Raw genomic sequence first — 19,075 nt, forward strand, 5'->3', positions numbered from 1 at the left:
AAAGCCCCGCCCCTTTCTGCTTCTCCCGGAGACAAGGAACCAATCCCCGTCCGTCGCAGCCCTGGGCCGCTTCCGATTGGGCCAGGGCTGTGCGCAGGCGCGTTGAGTAGAGACGCCTGGGCGGCGCGGGTAAAACCGGAGACCTGGCGTCAGCGCTCTTGGGACGAAGAAGAGGAAAAAAGCCACCAAATGTGTGGAAATGCACCCCAAAGCTCAAGATGTGCTCATCATCTGACCAACCTTGTAGTTCAGATTTCTGAATTCAAATCCAGGGTAGATTCACAGTTACCATCACGTCATCCTGTTTTTGTTTGTTTGTTTACTTCATCCTGTTTTAATCCCCGCTTAGTTTATTGTCGCCCTGCTCAGGTCCACGTGAGCTCCAAGAGCACAGCGGATTCCTGTGGCCCGAACGGTACCTGGTGTAGGGTATGAACTAATTTCATACTGTTGAGTGAAAGAAGGAACAAATTGGTTGGGGGCTATTTGGTGTCTTGAGTATCTTCGTTGATGCAGAGGATTTGGATTAATTTGAGGCTTTGACTTTCTTTGGAAAATTCTGCACGGAACAGCATTCTTCATGTATCTGTCCACTCACTCAATAATGAACTGTATGATCGTTCTTATTTATTTGCTAACTAGTCTGCTCTTTGGTTCATCATCTTTGAAAAAGAAATAATAAAGCAATACCTATGTAACAGAGTAGTTTGGGGATAAATTAGATAATATGGGTGAAGTATCTGTGACTAGTAACCTGGCCCATAGCAAATGATGAGTTATTGCTGACTTTTACCAGTTGGTATTAGATGTCCCCCCTCTCCTGTCTGAGATTTTATTAAATGTCTTTCTTCAGGGAAGCCTTAACCTCCACTGCCTGAAGGGTCACTTGCCTGTTATAGCTCATGATACTTTCTTCTTTGTTACATTTACATAGGTGTAATTAAACAAGTGTGGAATTGCTTTGTTTAATGCCACTAATTTAAATGAGGCAAGTTTCTTAACCACTATTAATGCAGCAAATCTAGGCCTTTATTGTTTCCTGTATCATGGATGAATTAATAGAGGAGTCTTACATGTATTTATATTCTTTAGGAATACAGAAATGTCCATGACATAATTATTTTCAGAAAGATCACATTGGAATTACAGGTTCTACAAAACATTTTGTCAGAGCCCTAGAAACTGAAGTCAAATAATTAAGGAGAGTTTAATGAAGTGATTGTTTACAAAGTTGTGGCCTGGGTTAAGAGAAACCAGCCAAAGAAGGTGAAACATTCCAGGGCTAGCAGCAGGGAAAAGCCAATGCTACCCCTAATCTTAAAGAGGTAAGGGAAGGATAGGGTAGGAGAGGGTCTTCAGGCAGAGTCTGTAACTAAAGAAATGTGACCAACCCATAATCCAGGCAGGGAATAAATATCCTGATCCCATTTCTCCCAGATTTCTTATCTTCTGTAAGTGCCGCTAATTGGAAGGATCTAATGAGAAGAGAGTAATAAACAAGAGAGCTTATTGATGCAATCCATACGGGCCAGCACTTGTGGGTGCAGAACAGAGTGGACACTGGTGGAAGGTGGTTCTAAAGGAGCAAACAACATATCTAACACAATTATTTTCATGGGACATGGTAACAATTTCATAATTTTTTGAAGTTTTAGAAGAGCTCTTTGTTCAAGTTATATTTACATAGATTTAGTAACAAAGAACAGAACAAGTTGTGTGGCCAATTGAATTTTCCAAGATGATAGAAGATCTTCTATCCTATGTGCTGTTCTTACAATGTGACATTGGCATACCTCCTAAGGAGAGATAAGATCTATGTCCCTAATCCTTGAATATGTGACTGTGGAGGAAGTGACATGATGTGACTTCTGAAGCTAAGTCATAAAAGGGGTAACAGATTCCATGTGGTTCTCCTGGGATGTTTGTTTTTTGAAGCCAGTCACCATTCTTTGAGGAAGCCCAGGCCAGATAGACAGGTCATGTAGGACTGAAAATTGGTACAACCCTTAGGGAGGGCAGTTTGGCAATATTTATAAAAAGTACAAAGGTATTTTCTTTTTGACTTAGCTGTTACACTTCTCAGAATTTATCCTACAGGTGCAATTGCACAGGTATAAAATGACTTATGTACAAGGATTGCTTTCTCCTATGATTTAGTAAAGATGACATGATTGCAGATTCATTGTGTGAGAATATACAATATTTTTTGTTGGCTGCCATGTAAAGCTTATTGGGTAAATTTAGTAAAGCTTCAGTATACATCATAACATCTTGGCCAACAGAGGGAACAAAGACAGTGGGATGAATTCTCCCTCACCCCCAGGGAAAGCCCTAGGGTGCAATGATCTAACATCCAGGTAGAAGTCATGACCAATGATCTGTTCCACATAACCACTGAGTTCCACTCAGGGCTGCTTAGTAAACATATGGACAGTGTAACCAATCAGTTTCCTTCAATATAACAGAATGCTTCCAAAGTTCCAGATACCCATCCCACATCTTGGGTGCAGTTGGGTTGGTTATGTTTAGAGTGATTTTGTTATTGTTGTTCCGAACAACATAGGGGTGCCTGGGTGTTCAAATGTCCATACTGGGGTAAGCCACATACACCCATCCCAAATCTGAGTGTAGCCACCCATGGTTCTGACAGTCATATTTTTGGATTCTTTTGGCTAACAAATTGGTGGGCTGTCTGCATGGTTTGGTTAACAGAAAAAGAATACTTATGTTCTGTGTCATTAATAGTATGTGCTATAGGCCAGGCTTCTGGATCAGAGTTACTAATGTCGGATGTACTAAGGATACCATTCTCAGCATGTTCTTCCTTAATGTGTTGCTCTGAGGCCTTCCAATCTTCCCTAGGAAGTGATAATATCTAATATCCACCACAGTAATTCTGACAAGCTAAAGAGGGAAAGCTGTTCACATATTCAACAGTTGAGTTGATTTTTATTTTGGGCAAATGAGTGGGCATTTCCATCAGGTGTCCATCCCATTACTGGACACCATAGGATAAACAGAAAGCCAAATAAATGATTCCTAAAAATTTTATGATTGTACTTGGGGTGTGAATTTTCTGTGGATTTATTGCCCATCTTTATTGGGGAAATTAACATAAAAGCTCTAGGGCTTTGGGAGCAAACGTGAGGCAAAGTGACTTAAGGTTGTATCTGTTGTTAACCTAAACCAGTTCTAATAAACCAGGGTTGATTAAAGAGGGGATTTTGCCACCAGCAGAGAAGCCTGGCCTTGTGTCAAAGATAAAAAGTCGTGAGAATTCCAATCAGAAGGAGTAATATCCCAAATATTTCAACTAGCTTAATCATCCTATAAAATGGTCACATAGCCTTCAAGTTTCCTTAAATATTAAGTATTTAGGCACCTAAGTATTCATTAAACTCCCCATTTTAAAACAAGTATTTCTACAATCAGAAACGCAAGGATCAGGGTTACATGTGTGAATAAAACTTTGGATAGTAGAGCTGGTGTAACAATCACAGGATAAGAAGAATAAAAGAGTATAAAAGATGATAAAAAATTTTTAATTGTCATATATAGGCCTGGTTCAGAGTCTTGGGATAGCTGTCTATTCAGATGTCATCTGCTTCTGCTTCTGGGATGTCATATGTTTTAATTCTCTGATTGGGATGGACCGCCCACCAGGTATTAGAGCTTTCCTTAAATGAGAACCATGAACCCAAGAATCAATGCCTTTGAGTTTAACTGCACGAGGATTTTTCCAAAGTAACCTTTTAGGTCTTTTTTAAAAATTTTTATTTATTTATGATAGTCACACACACACAGAGAGAGAGAGAGGCAGAGACATAGGCAGAGGGAGAAGGGAGAAGCAGGCTCCATGCACTGGGAGCCCGACGTGGGATTCGATTCCGGGTCTCCAGGATCGCACCCTGGGCCAAAGGCAGGTGCTAAACCACTGCGCCACCCAGGGATCCCTAGGTCTTTTCCATTGAGGCTGTAAAGCAACTTGTGGAGACCTCTTTTCCAATAGACAGAGTCTCCAAGTTGGAGGTAGTGACATAGGATGTCTGCCTCCTGCGAGCATGCTGTGGAAGGACTTTTCTACCAAGCATGCATTTTCTTTGAAGCCTCTATGTGATATTCAAGTATTTCTCCTTTAATTAATCAAGGTACATGAATTCCTGAACTTAACTTCATAGGTCTCCCAGTTATGCTCTCAAAGAGCATTAATTTATGTTTTTTGAAAGATGTGGGTCTTAAACTTAACAATACAATTGGCAGTACCTTAGGCCGGGGTGAGTTAAAGGCTTCTCTAAATTTGGCTAGTTGAGTTTTAATTATAGCATCTGTCTTTTCTGCCAATTCCGAGTATTAATGAAAATGTAAAATATGGGACGCCTAGGTGGCTCATCAGTTGAGCATCTGCCTTTGGCACAGGGTGTAATCCCGGATCTGGGGATTGAGTCCCACACTGGGCTCCCTGCGAGGAGCCTGCTTCTCCCTCTGTCTATGTCTCTGCCTCAGTGTGTCTCTCATGAATAAATAAATAAAATCTTAAAAAAAAAAGTAAAATAGACCAAACATCAAAATTGACTTAATTATTTGCCCAGTAATGGGACCCTTGATTGCTATACAATTCAGATAGGATTCTCCCATCTGGAGTGATGTTCCCTAATAATAACTTGGCTCCTGCTGATGCATTGGCTCTGTGACAGGGGAAGGCTTCCACCCAATGGGTGTACATACAAATCATTATGAACCCATATTTACATCCCTGAGAGGGTGGCAGCTGGACAAAATCCAATTGCCATACCTCAAAGCATCCTGAAGGCAGTGGGAAATGCGTAATGTTGATAGATTTTAGATGCAGCTTTGTGGGAAGAGTTCCAAAAAGTATCCCCCCTCCCAATTTGTCATGTTTTTCCTGTGCTCCAGTGGGTCATTTAATGAATGAATTTTGGAGTTTTCTGTGCACAATCAGGGGGGACAGGCAATCCATCTGCCCCAGACCAAAGATGGGATAGGCGAGCCAAATTTACAATTTGATTTGACTGTCTTTTCCTTAAAGGTGGGCATCCTTTAAGCTGTTGAGCATCCTTAATGATTGGTTTTAAATCACCAATAGTGGTTGAAGTTTAGCATTAATTTTAGGGTAGAACAGCTTTGTAAAGCCACAGCTTTTGCTGTAGCGCATAACGGGTTGCCTTTGCTTTTCTCCGTGTTTGTTGCAGAGTGCCCAGGACTTTTAATTATAGCCAATGACTTTGGTAATAGAACAGAGTCTAATAGTGATAACGCATAAAAGCTATTTTAATCTTTTGGCTAGAGAAGGTTAAAAATCGCTATTGTTTCAAAAGCATACCAAAACCATGTGCAACACAAAGGGATACCTACTATCAGTATATCCTATCAGACATGTGTGTCTTGCTGGAATGCAAGCTCTAGTTCAGGCAAAAAGTTCAGCCTATTGAAGTTTCCATGAGGAACGAATAAATCACAGTAACGAAAGGTACAACATAGGGAATATAGTCAATGGTACCATAGTAGGCTTGGGTTCTGACAGACGGAGGCTACACTTCTGGTGAGCACAGCAAAACCTGTAAACTTGTTGAATCAATATGTTGTGCACCTGCAACTAATATAACATTATGTATCAACTATACTAAAAAAGAAAAAAGAAAACAAGTCAACATATTGAGCCACAGAGGCCTCAGGCACAGGATTAACCTCAATAATTTTTGTAGCTGGTTACAGCATAACCTGCCTGATATCTTCCCGTTTTATCCCTTAAATGAGAACTATTAGTGAGCCAAATTATTCAGCATTTTTGATAGGGCTTTCTTTTTTAAATATTTTATTTATTTATTCATGAGAGACACAGAGAGGGAGAGAGAGAGAGAGAGAGGCAGAGACACAGGCAGGGGAAGAAACAGGTTCCATGCAGGAAGCCTGATGTGGGACTCAATTCTGGGTCTCCAGGATCACACCCTGGGCTGAAGGCAGTGCTAAACCGCTGAGCCACTCAGGCTGCCCTTGATAGGGCTTTCTTGAAGATCTAGTCCACAAATCAATAGTAGATCAGTTGCAGTAATATAGTCATGAGGAATCTCATCAGAGGCAAGAGGCAAAAAAGTTGCAGAGTTTAGGGGCTCCAGGCTGGCTCAGTCAGTGGAGTGTGTGGCTCTTGATATTAGGTTATGAGTCCAAGCCCCAAGTTGGGTTTAGAGATTACTTAAATATAAAATTAAAAAAAAAAAAAGAGTAGCAGGGTTTAAAGAGTGACATCTGGTGATAGAGATGTTTGAAGCTGACAGCAGGAGAATGTCAGAGGAAGATCATTTGCTAGCAGATAAGAGCTTCCAACAAACGTGGAACTTAAACGATCAACGGGGAATTCATGATTGGTTCTTCTCTGCCTTCTGAGAAAACAGTGGTGGCTGCTCGAGCTCTCATGCAGGGTGGCAGTCCTTCAGCTATTGGGTCTGGTTGCTGACTGGAGGGCCCTAAAGACCTGCGTTAGTCTCCATGTCTCTCTGTCAAAACTACGAAAGCATTACCTTTGTGTTTGTGAACAAAGAGGAAGAAGGGCAATTGCTAATTTGGGTGCCCCAGAGCAGGGGTTGAGCAAGGTGTTTTACCTCATCAAAAGCCTGTTGGTTTAATTTAGTCCAACGCAGGGGCTCTGGTTGCTGTGCTTTAAGTAAGGCATTTAAGGATTGAGCAATAGCAGAGAAATTAGGAATCCAATTTTGGTACTGTCCGGCTTGTTTCAGGAATCCCCACAACTGTTATTTGGTTTAAGGAGGGGGGAAGGGAGACAATGCTTTTTATTTTCAGGATTGAAGAGAAATCCCTGTTTACTAATGACATGTCCCAAATATTTAACTTGGGGCATTTTATTTTTTAAATTTATTTTTTCTCCCTTACCCCCCAACTTGGGAGATTTTAAATTGTAATTTTTCTTTTGGTACTGATGGTCCTTTTCCAGCTAACTGTTTTAGCAGTTGGATACTCCCAATTGAACAAGCTCTTTATGAAGGGGAGCAGAGAAGAAAGTAGACCACATATTGTAATAAATAGAATCGTGAGGGAAGGTTACATGAACTATGTCCGCTTTTAAGATTTGGGGTAGGGACGCCTGGGTGGCTCAGTGGTTGAGTGTCTGGCTTCGGCTCAGGGCATGATCCCAGAGTTCAGGGATCGAATCCTGTGTCTGGCTCCCTGCTTGAACCCTGCTTCTCTCTCTCTCTCTCTCTCTCTCTCTCTGTGTGTGTGTGTGTCTCACAAACAAATACATAAAATCTTTTAAAAAGAAAGGTGTGAGGTCAATAAGTAGGGCTCTCCGTGCAACCTTGAGATATAACTGTCTAGGTCTATTATTTTCCTTCCCAGGTGAAGGCAAAAATTGGCTGAGTCCACATGTGTGCTGAAGAGGGCACTACATAAACCCACTACTGTGTAGATTTGCTGTCTGGAGGGAATAGTGGAAAGTAAGGTGTGAGGATTAGACACATGTGTATGTTGTGGAAAGGCAATGTTATCGATTGCTCTAAGATACTGTGCAAACCGCCATCCTCTGCCGTGAGATTTTTGGATGGGAAAAATTGGCATTTTATAAGGACTAGTGCATGGAATAATCAAACCTTTATATATATATATATATTCCTTGATTACAGGAATTATGAGTGGCCTCATAATTTAGAGGATGTTGTTTAATATTAGGGAGTGGCTTGGAACGATCAATCTGATCATTTAGATAGGAGGGACAGAGTGTATACAATGTCCAGGAGGACTTTTGGACCAAAGAATGTTAGGGACAGTGTCCAGGAGGTGGTGCTGTAGGTTTTGAATTACAGGAAAGAAGGTTATTGATATAGGCGCTTTTCTATAGAATTTTGTGTGCTGTTCTATTTGCAAAAACATTCCCCCCTCCTATTTAAAAAAAAGATTTTATTTATTTATAAGAGACACAGAGAGAGAGAGAGAGGCAGAGACATAGGCAGAGGGAGAAGCAGGCTCCTCGTAGGGAGCCTGATGTGGGACTTGATCCAGGCATTCCAAGATCACGCTCTGAGCCAAAGTCAGATGCTCAATTGCTGAGACACCCAGGTGTCCCTTTCCTCTCCTTTTTAAGTAATCTTTACACCCAAAGTGGGGCTTGAACTTGTGACCCTGAGATCTAGACTCAGATGCTCCACTGACTGGACCAGCCAGGGACCCCAGGGACCCTTATTTATTTATTTATCCTCTTTTTTTTTTTTTTTTAAGATTTTATTTATTTATTCATTCATGAGAGACACAGGCAGAGACACGGGCAGAGGGAGGAGCAGGCCCCATGCAGGGAACCCAACATGGGACTTGATCCGGGGTCTCCAGGATCACACCCCGGGCTGCAGGCGGCGCCATCGGGGCTGCCCTATTTTTAGAGCCTTTAGAAACAAACAAAAAACACATTTACCCCTTTTGAGGTGTGCCTGAAAAATCTCAAGAAAATCATGGCCTAACAGGTGAATAGGAATTATAGAGATCAGAAGGAATGGGTGAGTGCCTTGTAAAGTCTCCAGCTGAAAAAAGGATGGGTAAGGATTTTAAAATTGTCATGGGGTATGAGCCACTCCCACCGTTTGCAGTGTTTCTGTACTCAAGGGGGACAGAGAAGCTGGTGAGGTTGAAATTGACGTGTTGCTTCTGAGTCTGTAAAAGCTGCCATCACCTCATTCACAATATTTCTCTCCCCAAGGTGTCAGTTTGAGGTCATGGGAAGACTTCCCATCCTGGCCTCAGAGCCGCCCTGTTCTGTCATATGAGCCTTCTTCCCCAGCTGCTGGTGTCCTTAGAGGGGAAAGTGCTCTGAGGCTCTTGCAGCTGATTTTGTCTTGTTGGTTTGCAGCAAGCTTTCTTCCAGTGGCCGGGTTCTTCTGCAGTAATTGCAAACACCTTCTTTAGGAGAAAGACCCTGAAGATTTTGGGGGGATTTCTGGGGGTTGTTAATTGTTGTAATTGGAGATGCATGATCTGGGCAGCTTGGATTTATGAGTCTTTTCTTTTTGTTGCTCATTCTTTGGTGCGAGATAACTGATCAGCCAAGTTAACCAGGGGCCCAGCTGAGTGGCTGTCATTTAACTACAGGACCAAGTTCACTGTCTAACCCATTAGCAAAAGTGGAGTTAAGAAGGACATTTCATGTTTAATTTTGTCAATACCAGAGTATTGTTTAAAAGTTTTTTTTCCAATCATCATCATCATAATAAACCAGGTTCATTTGGCCGTTGAGTATATCATTGAATTTTTCTCTAATCTGTGGTCTTTGGAAAAACTGCCAGAATAGTTTTATGTAATTCTTTGGCTAGTTTAAAGGCACTTTTTTTTTTTTTTTGGTAGCCTTTTCGTTTAGAAAAATCATCAAAATGCTATGTCCATCCTACTTTCCCCATCCATTCCCTTGCATGACCCTCAGTCACAAGCATATGGATAAATCAGTAAAGGTCAGAATAACAGGTTCACGGATCTGAATAACTAAATTGAATTCCTTAGCAAATCCTAGAGGGTCTTCAAGGGCATTGGGAAAAGGCTTTGATAAAAACTTGTAATTCTACCTTAATCCAAGTAATACAAGTAATTGATAATATCCCGGAGCCTCTTTCATTAGGCTTAACTTTAGAAGGAGTCTGGATGACTGGAGGACCTATAGAAACTTCCAGGTTGTCATAGGATGTAAGTTCAGCTAGACTATAATTTTCTATAGGTGGAGAGCAGGGGAAGGTGGAAGAGGCTTCCACCTAACTGCTGCTCAGTTGCAGCAGTTAGCTCAAAAGACTCCATAAGCTTTCCTAGTTCAGATACTCTCTGAGAGCAGTTACAGTTAGCTTTAGAGAGTTTAGAGTTATTTTCTTATAAGGAAGCAAGTTTAAAATTATTTAATTTCTTGGAGGCTCCAAATACCAACTTAAATACACTTCCCATCCTTAGTTGCTCTGTTTTTTCATTTTCCAATTGTGCATGCAGATAAACTAATTTTGGAATCTCAGAACATCTCCAAAGTGGTCATAGTAAGCACAAGTCATTTTGGTCAGATTGGTCCAACAAGACAGAAACTTACAAGGAATGCGCCCATAATATTTGAACATAAATACAGCTGGGCTTCCAGAGGGAGGCTGCTCTCCAGCAGCATTTTTTTTTAAAGATATTATTTATTAAAAAAAGAGATTTTATTTATTTATTCACGAGAATACACAGAGGAGAGAGAGAAAGAGGCAGAGACACAGGCAGAGGGAGAAGCAGGCTCCATGCAGGGAGCCCGACGCTGGACAGAAGCCAGCACCAGAAAGACACCCAAAGAAATGAGGCCTGAATCTCAACCAAAAAAAAAGGAGGCTGAGAACCTGGAGCTTTTTGGGGGAGAGGATACACCACAATGCACTAAGTTACCACCTGTTCAAATCCCCCACTGTCGCAGGAGTCAGAGCCATTTGATGCTTCTTATCCCACACCATTCTGACACCATAAATGTCAGAAAGCAAAACTGAACAAGAACAAAGGGGTCTCTTTATTTGGGGTCTCAGAATTGCAATCCGGGCAGCAGAGATTCCAGCAGCCACCAGAAAAATGTGTCACCTGTGCAGGGGTAGGGGGGAAAGCAAGGTTTTTTTTTTTTTTTTTAAATGAGAAAGGGGAAGTGAGTGGGGGTTGGGGGGCACAATTATACGACTTGAATAAAAGAAAACAAAATTGCCAATCGGTACTACCAGGCTCAACGGCTTTTGGTTCCACTTCGATGGACTGATTTACCGTTGCTAACGAAGGAAACCAGGAAACCACCCATGGTATGCACTGATTACTGTCTTCGTGAAGTCCACGCTGACAGTGTTCCCGGTCAGACTCCGGCCCCTGTCGACTCTAGGAACAACTGCTCCTAAAACAATTGCTGTTTCTGGCAAAGTTCGAGGTCTTTTTATTTTTTTAAAAAGATCTTACGTATTTTTGAGAGAGGGAGAGAGAGAGTAAGCCGGGGCGGGAGGCGGGGCGGGGGGGCAGGAGAGGGACAGAGGGGAGAAGGGGAGAAGGGGAGAAGCAGGCCCTCCACTGGGCAGGGAGCCTGATGTGGCTCCACTGGGGACCCCGGGATCACGACCTGAGCCCAAGAGCCCCAGGCAGATGCTTAACCAGCTGGGCCACCCAGGCACTCTGGAAGGTCTTTTTGCCCAGTTCGAGTTCATTAGCTATTTGTTTTAAAAAGGAAAATGCAGCTTCTCTCCATATCTAGAAATTTTATACAGTTCTACAGCGGAAGGCGGGGTGTGGGGGGAGGAAAGGGACCAGACGAGAGAAATATTTCTACACTACGGAAGGAAATTAAAATGGTGCGACCTGACAGTCCTGAGGGTCTAGGTGAGACGAGGCACGCAGGGGAGACCTGCCTCGCAGGTGACGCTGAGGCGAAGCGCTCAAAGGCAAAGACCTTTCGCTCCAAGGAGCGGCGCGCAGCTGGGGAGACCTTGCACCCGCCTCCAGGTTTGGCGGGTCGCTCCTAAGCAGGTGCCCTTCCGCTCTCCCCGGCCCCGCCCACTTTACCTTTTGCGGCTGCGCAGGGCTCTGCCCAATCGAAAACGTCTCCCTGCTAACAGGAGCAGGGATTGGTCCGAAGCTCCGAGACCATCAGGAAGGGGCGGGGCTTACAGTGGGATGTTCTTCCGTATCGGCGGGTGGGCCACGGGCAGACGGAAGTGCTCTGTGTTGTTGCCGGAAGTGGCGACAGAAAGTTTGTGATGGCTGCTGCGGTTTTAGCCGAGAAGGTAAGTCCCGTCGGCTCCCCCCCAGGGATTTTTGTGGGAGCAGACTCCCGGGGACGGCACGGGCGAGAGGTGGGGGAGAGGCCAGAGCGCCGGGCCAGGGAGGCGCAGACGCTGTGACGTCGGGGCAGTGCGGGGGGCCTGGCCGGGCCTGGCAGGACTGGCGGGGAATCGATCCTGCCGCCGCGACTCCAGCGGGTCCTGTTCGCCGCAGGTTCCAGTGGACAGCTCGGAGGAGGGGGAGCAGCCCCCGGCGGCGCCCGCGGAGCTGGCCGCCCAGAAGCGCGAACAGAGGCTGCGCAAATTCCGGGAGCTGCACCTGAAGCGGGTGAGTAGCCCCGGAGGCAGCGGAGACCTGTCCCCCCAGGCGCGTTTGTGGAGGGACGCGCGAGCCGCTCCAGCGCCCCTGCCTGACCCGCAGAACTGGATGAAAGGTCTTTCCCGGTGGTTCTCAATCCTGGCAGCAGGTTGAAATCACCTTTCAAAATACACATGCTCTCTCCAACTCTCCTCCTACCCACTTCTGATTTAATGAACCTGGGCAAGGTTTGGGAATCCCTATTACCAGCAGCCTGCCTGCTGTATGAGTCTAACAAACCCTTCGTTTAACCTAGGGGGTATGTGGAGCTAGAGACTGGAAGAAAGTCGTCCATGTTAATAAGAGAGCTGATTGTTTGTTCATTCAAAAATAATCAGCAAATCTCCGAAAGTCTGTAGTGTCAGGGGCTTACCCAGTTGATGTGAAACTCCATGATTATGATACGGCTTTGGCTCTTAAGTAGAGGAGACGACTTTCTAGCCAGAAATTATATGGTGTGCTAGCTTTGGGAACAAAGTGCCCTGGGAGGGTGGAGGAGAGATGAATACAGTTTGAGGAGCTCCCAGGGAGTGCCTCATATATGACGTGAGATCTAAACTGTTTGGAAGATGTGTAAGGTATTATCAGACAAAGAAATTGGAGGAAGAAATATCCAAGCAGAGGAATCCAATGCAAAGTGAGGGAATTCATATTAGGGATAAGAGTCCAGCAAACAACTGGCTGCAGTTGTAGCTGAGAAGGGAAAAAGCAGCTCTGGTCTATTTCAACCTAAGTGGTTTGACCGAAAGCTTGGATGTGGTTTCACAAACCCCCAACATCACTCTGACTATTGGAGTGAGGCAAAAACAATACTGTTCAGACCACAAAAATGACCACACATTCCCCTTTTCTGCTAACACCGGTGACTCTTAGGACCAATTACAGCATTAGTCTCACCCCATTAATCCTGTTGAAAAACTTAGGGTACCCAGTCATTGTATGCCCTACCTTTCTGAGAGTGTCTCATCCAGAGCAGAGCCACACTGCCTTACCTCCCATACCAGTCACGGGATAAAAACCCAAATCCTGCAACTAGCCTCTCCTAACACCCTATCACCAAAATGCCTACAGTTTCCTGTAGTTTACTCTCCTTCAGTGCAGCAAACACAACTTTGTTTGACTGTAGGTATGTTCTTGGTGTTTTCAACTGGAGGGCATTGCCAGAGCCGAGAGTACAAGAATGTACGAGGGATGGTAGTCGAGAGGAGATGTCCGTTTGCCCAGAAAAAGTTAATAAAGAATCAAACACACTTAAATATTTATGTGGAGAGACTGTGTAAAGTACATGTGGTTGGAAGTTACGAGATATGGCTTCCTGGACTAATTGCTGCCAACCTGTGACCTAAGAGACATCTAATTTATGTTGTCCCTTAAGCTGATATTGTTTTGTGCCATTAGGTTCATTTTTTAAAAAATTTTTATTGCTTAAAGATTTTATTTATTTTGAGATAGAGAGCACAAGGGGTGGGGAGGGGGTGTCCGCAGAGAGAGAGAGAGGAAGAGGGAGAGAGAGGAAGAGGGGAGAGGAAGAATGAATGAAAGGAAGAGGGAGAGGAGAGGAAGAGAGAAGGAGAGAGAGGAAGAGGGAGAGAGAGGAAGAGGGAGAGAGAGGAAGAGGGAGAGAGAGGAAGAGGGAGAGAGAGGAAGAGGGAGAGAGAGGAAGAGGGAGAGAGAGGAAGAGGGAGAGAGAGGAAGAGGGAGAGAGAGGAAGAGGGAGAGAGAGGAAGAGGGAGAGAGAGGAAGAGGGAGAGAGAGGAAGAGGGAGAGAGAGGAAGAGGGAGAGAGAGGAAGAGGGAGAGAGAGGAAGAGGGAGAGAGAGGAAGAGGGAGAGAGAGGAAGAGGGAGAGAGAGGAAGAGGGAGAGAGAGGAAGAGGGAGAGAGAGGAAGAGGGAGAGAGAGGAAGAGGGAGAGAGAGGAAGAGGGAGAGAGAGGAAGAGGGAGAGAGAGGAAGAGGGAGAGAGAGGAAGAGGGAGAGAGAGGAAGAGGGAGAGAGAGGAAGAGGGAGAGAGAGGAAGAGGGAGAGAGAGGAAGAGGGAGAGAGAGGAAGAGGGAGAGAGAGGAAGAGGGAGAGAGAGGAAGAGGGAGAGAGAGGAAGAGGGAGAGAGAGGAAGAGGGAGAGAGAGGAAGAGGGAGAGAGAGGAAGAGGGAGAGAGAGGAAGAGGGAGAGAGAGGAAGAGGGAGAGAGAGGAAGAGGGAGAGAGAGGAAGAGGGAGAGAGAGGAAGAGGGAGAGAGAGGAAGAGGGAGAGAGAGGAAGAGGGAGAGAGAGGAAGAGGGAGAGAGAGGAAGAGGGAGAGAGAGGAAGAGGGAGAGAGAGGAAGAGGGAGAGAGAGGAAGAGGGAGAGAGAGGAAGAGGGAGAGAGAGGAAGAGGGAGAGAGAGGAAGAGGGAGAGAGAGGAAGAGGGAGAGAGAGGAAGAGGGAGAGAGAGGAAGAGGGAGAGAGAGGAAGAGGGAGAGAGAGGAAGAGGGAGAGAGAGGAAGAGGGAGAGAGAGGAAGAGGGAGAGAGAGGAAGAGGGAGAGAGAGGAAGAGGGAGAGAGAGGAAGAGGGAGAGAGAGGAAGAGGGAGAGAACCTGCTGCTCATTGAGTATGTGTGATTGATTGATTGATTGATTATTTATTTATTTGATTTTACTTATTCATGAGAGACACAGAGAGGCATAGACACAGGCAGAGGGAGGAGAAACAGGCTTCATGCAGGGAGCCTGATGTGGGGCTCGATCCCAGGACTCTGGGATCACACCCTGAGCTAAAGGCAGACACTCAACTGCTGATCCACCCAGGCGTCCCTTGATTTAAAATAGATCCAGTACTTGCTTGGGTCACCATTGCAGGTATTAGCTGCTTTACCCTCTTCTTAGGAATGTGCGGCGAGAGGAGAGGACTATGAGAAAGTGAAGCTGCTGGAGATCAGTGCAGAAGATGCAGAAAGATGGGAAAGGAAGAAGAGGAGGAAAAACCCTGACCTGGGATTCTCAGGTAAAGCTCATTATTCCTATACTGAATGTCCCTGTTAGATTAGTATTACCTTCAGAGTTTCTGGTTTTAAAAAAGGATATTGCCCCCTGCTTCCCCAAAAGAAAAAAGGATATGCCCCTTTGTGGGATATTTTCCAAGATGCTTAAACCCAAGAAAAATACAAGTATGTCTCATAGAGCAGAAGTAAAAAAAGCTGTACTTCAGCCAGCTGGATTCTTTTATTCTTTATGGTAAAACTAGCAAAAGCCCATATTGCAGCATCTTCAGAGTAGAAGCTATACTCAGTGTCTTGTGCAAATATTAACTAATAATGATTTTGATATTCTCTGGATCATAATGACAAAACAGGGAAATATATCTTCTCCAATTCTCCTTTTATCTTTAGATTATGCTGCTGCCCAGTTACGCCAGTATCATCGGCTGACGAAGCAGATCAAGCCTGACATGGAAACCTATGAGAGACTGAGAGAAAAACAGTGAGTTGACAGGATTAATGCAAGTCCTGTTTTCATTCTGAAGGGACATAGGGGCGTGTGTGTGGTGTAGACATACATACACATGTACATAGATAGAAATACACTTTAAAGCTTGGGTGTGAGTCAGCAGCAGCTGTCTAAGAATGCTCTCTGGCCTTGACAATACTATTTGTTGCTCACTCCACAGCAGTTCGGCTAGCCACCTGGTTATTCTTCTAGCTGGGCATTCTAAGACTGGGTGTTGAGAGTTTAACAACCAGATTATCATAGTTACTCAGATATTTTAGGAGACAGAATGCCTTAGTGCCGGGATGGGTGAACATCTTCTGTAAACATTTTAGGCTTTGTGGGCTCTTTGGTCTCCATCAAAACTACTCCACTGCTGTGATGTGAAAGCCTCCTTTGAGGATACATGAACAAATATGTGTGGCTGGGGCCCAGTAAAATGTTTGCAAAAGCACATAGTGTGGTTTGCTGACCTTTGCATTAGTGGGAAGGGAACCTGAATCTGGAAGCATGTCCCTTAACCTCTGGCCCTTGGCTCTTAAATCTGTAGAATGAAGCTGCTGGAGGAGGTAATATATTAGGTCCCTTTCAATTCTTTATTTACTTATTTATTTTTAAAAGTTAAGGTAGGATCCCACAGTTAACACATTATATATTTTATTTCTTACCAGGAGTGGTAGTTTAGTTTTAAATTTGCCAACGTGGAAAAATAAATAAATTTGCCAACGTGGAACTGTGTAGTGTTACTTTAAGTCTGTTTTGCTGTCTTTTTAGTGGAGAAGAGTTTTTCCCAACTTCCAACAGTCTTCTTCATGGAACACATGTGCCTTCCACAGAGGAGGTTGATAGGATGGTCATAGATCTGGAAAAACAGTGAGTACTCAGTACAGCAGCCTGAACTTTTACATGTTTAATGACAAAATGGACACAGTGTGCATAGAGTAAATTGGAAGAGCAGATACCATTCTTCCTCATTTCTGACTCAGAGTTTGTAGTAGTTTTGGGGACAGATGGCATGTGTGAGTCAAATTCATATGATCTGGGATGGAGGTACAAAATATTGCCAAAATGGAGTTGTCATTATTGAGCAGGGAAGGCCCAAAGAAAATTATTCTTTAAAGGCTCTTACCTTCGTAAGCATTCCACTATTTGATTTGAAGAAGTATGTATATTCTAGTAAATGCACCTTTGCTATATTTGTGTTTCTTAATACTGACATGGATGAATATTAGGCAGAGCAGAATTAGTTTATATTTTAGGAGTTAATACATACAACTATTAAAATACTATTTAGTATATACTGTGTACTCCGTTCATATTAGCTGTGGTTATTACGAATAGAAGTATTGTAATTTTCTTTTAAGTAGAAGTTCATGTGTCTAGTGGCTGACAGTGTATCATTGCTCTTTTAGAAGATTCTGAGGATGAGTTTGTATTTTTGAATTTCAGGGTTCATTCCTGGGGTTTGTGTTGTCAGTTAGCAATTTCAGTTTGGTCTTGATAAAGACTGCCCCCAACCCCAGCCCTCAAGTGTACTATTCTAAGTGCACTGATTCTACTCTTAACTATTTGGACATGTTTTATTAAGATTAAAAAAGAAGACAATTTTGAAATTTGTAAATCTTTTTCTTCTTCCTTCAGAATTGAAAAACGAGACAAGTACAGCCGGAGACGTCCTTATAATGATGATGCAGACATTGACTACATTAACGAAAGGAATGCCAAATTCAACAAGAAGGCAGAAAGATTCTATGGGAAATATACAGCTGAAATTAAACAGAATTTGGAGAGAGGAACAGCGGTCTGATCCCTTCAGGAACTGTTTCTGGAAGCTTGAGAATGCTAGGAAATTGAAGTTCTCTTCAAAGTTATCCCAGGAAACCAGCACTCAGTCTACTATGCTTGCCCACTCAGCGTTTACAAATAAATGCTTCTTCTTAAACATATGCTTCCCTGTATATTACCACATTTCTGTGCTTTGATGTAAGATGTATTTTAAGAGGCAGCGTACTTGTTTTGTAAAAAATCTACTTTGTACAAATACTAATTATTTTTCTATGTATTTTAAATGTGTATGACTGTTTAATCTCTGAAGCATTTTGGGCTTAGGATTGTTGGCAGCATACATAAATTAGTCATTGCTTTGAGTGTTGTTATGAATCTGGCAAAATCTAGAACTAGACTCAGCAATCTTTTGAGGTTGTAGACCGTGAAGCTAAGTACAGTGAGAAGGAAGGTGGCCATGGCTACTGGAGGGCTCTCTTTACCCATGGCCTCTTATGAACAAGTCGGGAAGCAGAACTATCTTCCCATGAATATTGACCACATACAGTTCCTTTTATAAAAAGCAAATATCCTGCGGAATAGAATCCCTACTAAGCACTAATATTTAAAACAAATATTTGTAAAAAAAAAAATCCAAATTTTTGTGTGTGTGCGTGTGTGTATACTTGTATATATATGCAAAATTACGTGCTTTCATTGCATGAACAAAACTTTTTTTGATTATGGGGAATTCAAAACAGTCCAAAGAAGACAGAATAATACAATGAATCCCATATACCCAATTTTCAATAATCATCAATCCTGGCCAGTCTTGTTTCATCTTCATTTCTGCCTACTTTCACCTCTGGGAGTCCCATGTTATTTTGAAGCAAATATTAAATGTATAATTTTGTCTATAAATGTTTCAGTATCAAAGATAAAGACCACTATAATCACAATGATAGTTTTAATAAATTCCAGAGAGAAAGATTGGTATAATTTTTTCTATGTGTTATTTAAAATGAGGACAGCCCAAATCTGAAAGAGAAAATTTCACAAATACATCTGCATTTGTGTTTTTTTATTTTTTATTTATTTTTTTTATAGATTCTATTTATTTATTCATAAGAGACACTCAGAAAGAGAGAGGCAAAGACACAGGCAGAGGAAGCAGGCTTCATGCAAGGAGCCTGACATGGGACTCGATCCCGGGTCTCCAGGATCACACCCCGGGCTGAAGACAGCGCTAAACTGCTGAGCCACCCGGGCTGCCCAGCATTTGTGTTTAAAGACAATTTTAACATTTAATATCACTGGTTATTATTTTAAAATTTATGTAGCACTTTCTACACCCATTTTGTTTCTGCTTGCTTCTAGTATTGCTATGTGCAATTAGGTCTGATCACAGGGCCTTGATGCTGCCTCTTAACATATATTGAATATATGTTTCTGTTTCCATTTACACTTAGTTCAAGTCTTTGATCCTGAATATTGCAATAGCTTTAAAGAAAGAGTTAAAACATTGTCAAGTGTATTTAAAAGCATAGTCCACTAAAAACCAGCAAGGTTTTTTTTTAATAAGAATGCAAGAGTAGCTTGCAGACCTGTTAGCTGTATGTCCAATATCAATTCTCGGTTCTTTACCCACCAGAACCCTGATTTTTTTGGTGAATTTGCAGTAAAATTTACAGCCAAACATTTGCTTCTCCAGATTGACTTGATATTAC

General features: G+C 43.0%; 1 protein-coding gene across 1 annotated transcript; it reads left to right on the forward strand.

The window, feature by feature from the left end:
* The first annotated feature begins 13,187 nt into the window (after positions 1 to 13,187).
* On the forward strand, positions 13,188 to 18,338 carry LOC121497812 (pre-mRNA-splicing factor SYF2-like). The gene is made up of 5 exons (XM_041767518.1): positions 13,188 to 13,340; positions 14,985 to 15,102; positions 15,488 to 15,578; positions 16,359 to 16,457; positions 17,226 to 18,338. Exons 1-5 carry the CDS (start codon positions 13,188 to 13,190, stop codon positions 17,389 to 17,391), a joined length of 627 nt encoding a protein of 208 aa, XP_041623452.1. The 3' UTR covers positions 17,392 to 18,338.
* Positions 18,339 to 19,075: the final 737 nt, after the last annotated feature.

Source organism: Vulpes lagopus, chromosome 8 (assembly GCF_018345385.1).
Source record: "Vulpes lagopus strain Blue_001 chromosome 8, ASM1834538v1, whole genome shotgun sequence".
Classification (NCBI taxonomy): domain Eukaryota; kingdom Metazoa; phylum Chordata; class Mammalia; order Carnivora; family Canidae; genus Vulpes; species Vulpes lagopus.

Excerpts from the sequence above, each read along its gene's own strand:
- LOC121497812 (XM_041767518.1), top strand. The coding sequence starts at position 13,188 with ATGCCTACAGTTTCCTGTAGTTTACTCTCCTTCAGTGCAGCAAACACA. Across the intron at positions 15,103-15,487 it reads CCCTGACCTGGGATTCTCAG|ATTATGCTGCTGCCCAGTTA; the intron begins GTAAAGCTCATT and ends TTTTATCTTTAG. Across the intron at positions 16,458-17,225 it reads GTCATAGATCTGGAAAAACA|AATTGAAAAACGAGACAAGT; the intron begins GTGAGTACTCAG and ends TTCTTCCTTCAG.